This window comes from Bombus huntii, chromosome 16, assembly GCF_024542735.1.
Source record: "Bombus huntii isolate Logan2020A chromosome 16, iyBomHunt1.1, whole genome shotgun sequence".
Taxonomy (NCBI): domain Eukaryota; kingdom Metazoa; phylum Arthropoda; class Insecta; order Hymenoptera; family Apidae; genus Bombus; species Bombus huntii.
This window is the reverse complement of record NC_066253.1, coordinates 7,903,469-7,911,400: the sequence shown is the minus strand read 5'-3', so window position 1 is coordinate 7,911,400 and position 7,932 is coordinate 7,903,469. Positions and strand designations below refer to the sequence as shown.

At 47.4% G+C, this 7,932-nt stretch overlaps 1 protein-coding gene across 1 annotated transcript; it reads left to right on the top strand.

Moving 5' to 3' along the window:
* The first annotated feature begins 3,706 nt into the window (after positions 1 to 3,706).
* Positions 3,707 to 4,117, top strand: LOC126874752 (uncharacterized). The gene has a single exon (XM_050637108.1). The coding sequence runs from the start codon at positions 3,707 to 3,709 to the stop codon at positions 4,115 to 4,117; it is 411 nt and encodes a 136-aa protein (XP_050493065.1).
* Positions 4,118 to 7,932: the final 3,815 nt, after the last annotated feature.

Genomic DNA, 7,932 nt, shown 5'->3' with positions numbered 1-7,932 from the left:
CGACTGCAGAAGAGTTTGGAGCATAGGTGTGCCGTGGACCTGAAGAGGAGATACCCGGTGAATGCGAAGAGGAGCGCCAAATATTGATGGAACGATGAGCTCGCTAAGTTAAGGAGCGAAATCCTAAGAGCTAGAAGAAGAGCTCAGCATGCGGTGACGGCCTTCAAGGATGGTGCCGAGGTCCTGGTGGCTGAATTCAAGGATGCTAGGCGGCGTTTGAAAAGGGCGATCGGGCGTAGCAAGGAGAAGAGTTGGAAGGGGTTCTGCGCCACCTTGGATTAGGATCCATGGGGCAGGCCGTATCGTGTAGTAAGGAAGAGAATGATGCGGTCGGCGCCAATGGAGCTCCTTGGAAGAGATAGAGTGACCTCTTTGTCACCAGGCAGGAACTGCGACGCCTACACAGGAAAAGACACCGATCCTATCAGGCGAAGAAGGAGAATTTGGCATCGAAGAAGCAGACATGATAGCTGTTGGGAAATGCGATCCTAGGAAGGCGGCTGGAGTGGATGGGATTCCTGCCACTGTAGTGAGATTATTGACGGAGCAAAGACCTAGCGTGCTCCTGACAGTGCTCAACGGAATAAATTCACGCCCATTGACTCCCATATTATCCGACCCGAAAGATCCTCCTGTCCTCACCCCCGGCCATTTTCTAATCGGTGATACACTAACAAGTTTACGGGAGCGTGATTTGAGGACAGTTCCATCAGGCCGGTTATCAAGTTGGCAGCGTATCCACCAGATCAAACAGCACTTCTGGAGCAGATGGTATCGAGAGTGCCTCAACGAGCTGACCCACCGCAACAAATGGGATAAGGGCAAACATGACATTCGTGAAGGCACCGTAGTAATCCTCAGGGAGGATAACGTGCCATCTATGCAATGGCCTTTGGGCCGCTTAATCAAGGTCCATCCAAGAGTCGATGGAATCATCTGGACCGCTACCGTGGAGACGGCAACAAGTATCCTGGACCGTGGTGTCAAAAGACTGGTCCCCTTACCCATTCAACCAGATCCAGACGAGTCCGAAGTTCCATACGGAGAGAAGGAATTCACTAACGACGCATCTGACTCCACAACCAGAACTTGATCGGTGCCCTCTCACGGGGAAGATGTTACGTCGCCTAAAACATCTGCACGCCAGCCCTCGCGATCGGACAGCAAACGGCCTGCGTAACTTCATTTCGACCCTCAATAAACCAAAGGACCCACCATAACCTTCACTTCCCTGTATTGTGTCAATATGTGTCTTCAGTCAATCCGTTTGTCCTGAAGAATTTCTTAAGCCTAAAAATATTCTCGAAACACATCCGGTGTTTAGAGAGGTCCTTGGGTTTATTAGGCGCACTTAAAAACACGGAAAAAGCGGGTACGCGCCCGTTAGGAAAAACCGAATAGCTATCTAATAAAACAAGCTGGGTTTTCCCATGAACAAGGTCATCTACCCACCAAGATGGTAGGAGGCTTCCTACTCATCCCTTCAAGCATTAGCGCAGGTCATGACCAATCGACACCGCGGTTCGTTACTCTCACTTTTCCTAACGAAAAGTGTGAACGACGAATCCGCGTTCTGCAGGCACAGGGGCACACCCACACCGAACTTTCTTCCGCATTCGCATAAGAGCGACAAGTTAGTCTAACTCTAACGCCTAACGTTTAAGTCTAAGCACAACGCCAGAGGAGCGTAATTCACGTAAACTATTTTAGTCGATTCTCGGTATTGTCCAACATATATCTCCTCGACTAAGTATATTATAGTGCTACGTCCACTAATACACTAAATTCGATTATAAGAGCCCTGCTCTAGCGTGCATATCTATCTTATCTTCGTGCGATAAGTTGTTATTTATTTATATCTACTCAACAGTGTAATCAAAGTGTTGGAAATATATAATTTATAATTCTGGGAATCACAGTGTTATACAAACTGAATCACCCCTATTATCTCAACGGAAATCAGGGAATCGACCAATTCGTGGCGTCGATTGCTATAAACGTAACGGGAATTTACGACTCCCGTTGACGTCTCTCCTCGCGATTGCGTCTCCCCGCGATTGGTCGAAACTACAGATACTTTCGCGAAGACAGCGCCCGCAGACGGATGATACGACAAACAACCGCTCCGACATCTTATCGTAACCAGACTTTTCGTCCAGTAAGTAACCGCTTCACGATTACAAGTAACATGAAAAACAAAACTGCACACACAAAACATTCAACTAAGAATGAATAAGCTTGAGAACCGACCATTAAGCGAAAATCCCCAAGAAAAGTAAACAAAGATATCAAAGAAGAAAAATTATTAAACCTCAAACTATTTTTGAAGAAGGAGATTTAGTTCATAACGATCGTAAAGAACACAGGTTAGATACTGAATGGCTAGGGCCATACACCATTGAAAAAGTAAAAACCCCTTATTATGAAATAATAGTAAATGACTCGATTAGGAAAATACATGGTAATCGTATTAAACCTTACTTTCCAGGACGATCTTCACCTTCTTCTTAGTTAGCTAAGTTAAACGTTATACCTCTTAATATATATGCCTCTTATATATGCAAAACTAAGCGAAATTAAGAGATTTAGACTAATGTTAACAGAGCATTGTAAAAGTGAATGCCCGTATTTTAATGAAGTGATTACACTTCACGCTCGTAAAAGAAATTTAGACAATTTAGTAATGCATATTAAACTTATGACAAACACTCGTTACCGAAGAGGGTTGTTGAATTTTGTTGGATCCATTTCTAAAAGTCTATTTGAAACTCTGGATAACGATGATTTAGAATTAATAAATAAAAATATAAATAAACTTTTTGATGAAAACAATAAGTTAAAAACCATTATCGCAAATCAAACCGCTTTAATCAGAAAAATCGTAGACTCTGGCTTCAAGTGTATAAGAAAATAATGGCGGCTAGGAGCACATTGGAGGGAGCCACGGGAGTCTTCGATTCGAAGAATACCGGCAGTATCGAAGGTGGCTAGGGTAGCCCTCATACCCAAGCCGAATAGAGACCCGACAATGTCATCGGCGTACAGGCCGATCAGTATACTGCCGGCGTTGAGTAAAGTGTGGGAACACACGCTCAAGATGTTCATCGAGAGAGCATTGGGGAAGGCTCCTTCCACAGGGATTAGTATGGCTTCAGGAGAAAGAGAGGAACCCTGGAAGCCCTTGATAGGACGGTCGCAGTTGCGGAGGAATGTAGAAGGAAGGGTCTGGTGTGCGTTCTGGTCGCCCTGGACGTGAAAAATGTCTTCAATACCCTGAGTTGGGAGAAGATCAAGGAGGGAATAAGAAGAAGGCAGCTACCAGGAAGATTGCAGGAGTTGATTGGGGATTACCTGGCCGAGAGGAGGATTGTTGTACACTGTTGGGACGGCGTTGTAAGGAGGAACGTGTACGCGGGGGTTCAGTAGGGGTCGGTCTTGGGACCGCTGCTGTGGAACCTTGTGTATGATGGGCTCCTGAAGATGCTGGACCGCGTTAAGGATATCGAAGCAATGGCGTTCGCCGACAATCTGGCGGTTTTGCTCAAGGTCAGGGGGTTCCTGGATATCGAAAAAAGAATTCGGGCGGTCATTGGTATGGCCACCAATTGGTGTAGCGATGCGGGGCTCCACTTAGCTCGCGAGAAGACGGAGGTACTTCTGCTGACGAGGAAGAGGATTCCTATTAGTTTTACTTTCGACGTGGGGGATGGGGGGGGGGGAGATCTCCATTAGCTGTGTGGTGAAATACCTAGGTGTGCTGCTGGACAATGCTAGGGGGTTCTCCCCCCACCTTGAAGCTGTTTGTGACAAAGCGGAACGGTTCCTGGGAGCCATACGGAGTCTACTGCACAATGTGAATGGGCCGACGGATGCTGTTAGAAGATTGTACTACGGCATCTGGGAGTCTGTGGTTTTGTATGGCGCACCGATATGGGCCTCCTCCTTAGGAAGAGAGAAGAACAGGAAGATCGTGAAAGGGGCACAAAGAGCGGCGTTGATCAGCACATCCACTGCCTACTGCACGGTGTCGCACGGAGCTTTGTGCGTGGCCACGGGCAACATGCCGATTCATGTTAAGGTGGAGTTAAGTGACTGCGGTGGAAGCAGTATGGCGTGAAGAGGCGGATCAACGAGAATCCTGAAGAAATGGTACATGCTGGGCAAGAAGAAATGAAGGATTTGGAGACGGAGGCAGAGGACAGGTGGAGATTGGAGTGGGCGTTCCACTGAATTATAAACCACTGAAAAATTGAATCAAGATCACAATAAATTTAAAAACGAAATGAAACTTCCTAATTTAATGACTCGTTATATTTTTAAAATCGATAATGCACTTTATAAATTACATTTCCAGCTGGACGAAATATTGAGCATCCTCACTTTAGCAAAACAAGGAATTACAAGTTCACAAATTATTGATCCAACATAATTCATGGATAATTATAGACAAGTGTCCAAACGAGATCAACTAATACCGCTATAGAATCAAAAATTGAACATTTCCAATTTATTCTCTACATAAACGACTTGAGTATCTGTAGCGGCACGCGAGCAGGATAGATTCAAATCTTATTGTTGTTTTGTTTCGGAGTATCATGATCGTTAGGTCACAGGTATTGCAAGGAGTAATGAACTCCGAGCAAAACAATGTCGCCGCTACCTTCAACCGTCAAACCCAGTCGAGTTCAAACTTTCCGACTGTCCCCCGACCAGTATAAATAAACAAATGAATTGACGAGCGAGAGAGTTCAGCGATCGCAGCGTAATCATATCAACGTATCATAGTGTACACGGAGTTTCTTGACACGTGCGTATTTATTTCGATAGATCATTATACTTGGACTTGCGCTTTGTATCAAAGCATTTCTTTAATAAAGTGCTCACGACTTATAGACGATATTAGTGATATTTGAACGGATCCATCCTCTACATTGGTGACCCCGACGTGATAAGATGTCTAAGACCAATTCATCGCATACGCACACGCAACCAATCCCTGTGCCTCCGATGAAGCCGCAGAAGGTATCGTTCTGGTTCACCGTATTTGAGAAACAGCTTGAGGTGGCGGGAATCGAGCGAGATTCCGACAAAGTCGCCACCCTGTTTGGGTGCCTCGAATCAGAGTATCTGCGGCGACTCGAAGATGTTGACTTGGACTCAAAGGTCGACTAAGATGGCGGCATGCAGGACGGACGCGTGCACGTCGCTCCGTACTCTGTGACCGAAAAATAAAAATATATAAAAGCATAAAAAGTTCAGTGGAGTTTGTTGAAATACAAGCGCGAGGAGCGTTAAAATAACTGGTGTTGCGACAAAGGAGAAAGGCAGCCATCTTAGTGACGCGCGACGGTCGCGCCGCCGTAGCGTCCCTCGGGCGACTTGCGAACTAGTGTGTAGTGCTGGTGGTAGTAGTGGGAACTGCATTATCGACGGCGGGAGAAATTATCGACGGCGGGCACTTATCGGCGGAGGAACTCACCGACGGCTATAGAAAAGGGAAGTAACTTTGTCGACGGGAGTGCAGGGTAAATTCATCCTTATCCGAAAAAAAAGAAGGGTCATCAGCATGGCCTTGAGGGGGAAAAGCCCTCCCGCTGTAGCGAGAGTCATTCTCCAGCCGCTCGGAGCCGACTTGAAAAAAAGAAAGAGGGGCGAAAGTGAGGAAAAGGAGGAGGAAGTGAAGCAGCCCAGCCCTATCCCCGACTTAAGAGTACAGGCAGCAGAGATCGCAAAAATATGCTGGCCTTCTGCCTGGACCCAAACAAGAAAGTGAATAAGGAGCAAACTTCAGTTATGCGCTACTTCACAGACATGAGGGGTATTGTAGACGAGCTTCTCCTCCACAACAGCTACCTCAATGGTAAATTGGAACAAAACTCCGACTCGAGGAAGAAGGACACCGAGATACTGACTGCCGTCAACAAGACGCTGCAAACTAGCAAGCGTCTGGAGATCGCAGTAAGGAGAACAACTACGACGGAGACGAGGCAGCCTTCCTACGCGGAGAAGGTGAAAATGAAGAGTAACAAGGTAGGACAAGTCGCGGCCAGACCACCGAAGAATGCGGTGATAATTCGTCCAGACTCCGCGGAAAGCGAGATTAAGTCGAGCGAAGAAGCGCGAGAGGTCGTCTTCACGCTAGTGAACCCACGCAAGAAGGGGATACAAATTACTGCAGTGAAGAAAATAAGTGGGAACGGCTTGGTCGTGGAAACAACGAAGCCGGAAGGCCTAAGAGCGTTCACGGAAAACGCGAAGTTAAAGGAGGCTGGACTAAAAACCAGCACGCCTCAAAGAAGGTTACCCCGGGTAATACTATTCGACGTACCACGAGAAATACCAGAAAAGAAACTACTGGTTTGCATCAGGAAGCAAAACCAGGACAGATTGACAGAAGAGGATGTTGCAGCCATCCGATTCTGCTACAGAACTGGCCGTAAGGACTCTGCGCAAACCAACTGGGTACTGGAAGTGCCCCCCCCCCCCAGGTAAGGGATAAATTATTACCTAATAAAATATTTATCTCCTGGAACGCCTGCAAGGTTCGCGACTATATAGCCGTTGGCCGTTGCTACAAATGCCAAGGATACGGCCACGTAGCAAAGCACTGCAGGCTAAATTACGAAATCTGCGCGCACTGCGCAGAAAGCGGACACAGCACTAAGCAGTGCACAAATAAGGAAAAAAACGCCAACTGTGTCAACTGTAAAAAGGCTGGGAAAAAGGAGATCACGCGGCATCCAATGCGGAAATAACCGTCGTGCGAACCAAATATGAGTGACGCGCCAAACAAAAGCGGAATAGGATATGGGAGAAACAGGAGAATACGGATCCTGCAACATAATATGCAGCGATCCAAAACAGTCCCCTACGAAATCAGAAGGCAAATGAGAGCTGATGGCGATGAAATCTTGCTGATGCAAGAGCCATACAGCATCAACGGGAAAATACCTGGGCTCGGTACGGGAGTTGCGATCGCCTCTCGAGGGTCAAAAGATGACCCGCCAATGGCAGCCGTCGGCGTGAAATCCGAACGCCTAACGGTACTCGAAGTTGCTGGGCTCAGCACAACACACTGCGTATGCGTACAGGTAAGTGATGGAGAAACGGAGCTGTACGCAGTAAGCCAATACTTTCCGCCGACCGAGGACATTGGAATCGCCATAGACCATCTGGAGAAGGTGTTGAGGAGTCTCAGAGGCGGAGAAGAGGAAGAAGAGGAAGATCCCGCAGCGCTGGGCAATATAGGGCCCAGCGATGACGACTACTCCAACACAAACAATTACAACAATAGCAATCATGAAGCAGACCAAACAATAAGACAACAGACGGAACAATAGCGGTATCGGATACAAGATAGAAGAAATAGAACAAAAGAACAGAAAAATAATCAACACAGAAACACAAGGAAAGGAAAACGACAAGAAAGAACTGGAGAGGAAACCCTGCGATCGTCAGTGCAGGCGGTATTCATGCAATACTGTGACGATGCAGGGAATAATCGGCTGGAAAACCAACCTGCTGGGACCGAGCTATACGCTGGCAGCTCCGCCTCCCCGTGGCCCCCGCTGGTAACGGCGCGGCGAGATGCTCGCATTGAGCTTCGCCGGTTAAGTGAGCTGCCGCCCGAAAGGGCAGGTTCAACTTGTCCAATGACCCGAAAGAAGAGGGCAGGGTTTTTCCAAGTCGCGCGCTGACCACCTATGCGCGCCGTTCCCCGGGCATTGGGCGCCTGAAGGTAGATGGTAATACACGGCGGTAAAGCGATTCAGATACGCTGTCGAAAGGAGAGATTTCGCGATTTATACGGATCATAAACCCCTCATATACGCGTTTGAACAAAACCCGGACAAATGTTCGCCACGACAATTCCGACAGCTCGACTTTGTGGGACAGTTCACGACTAAAATCCGACATATTAAGGGAGTCGAT

Coding starts and splice junctions, on each gene's coding strand:
- LOC126874752 (XM_050637108.1), top strand. CDS start 3,707: ATGGGGGGGGGGGAGATCTCCATTAGCTGTGTGGTGAAATACCTAGGT.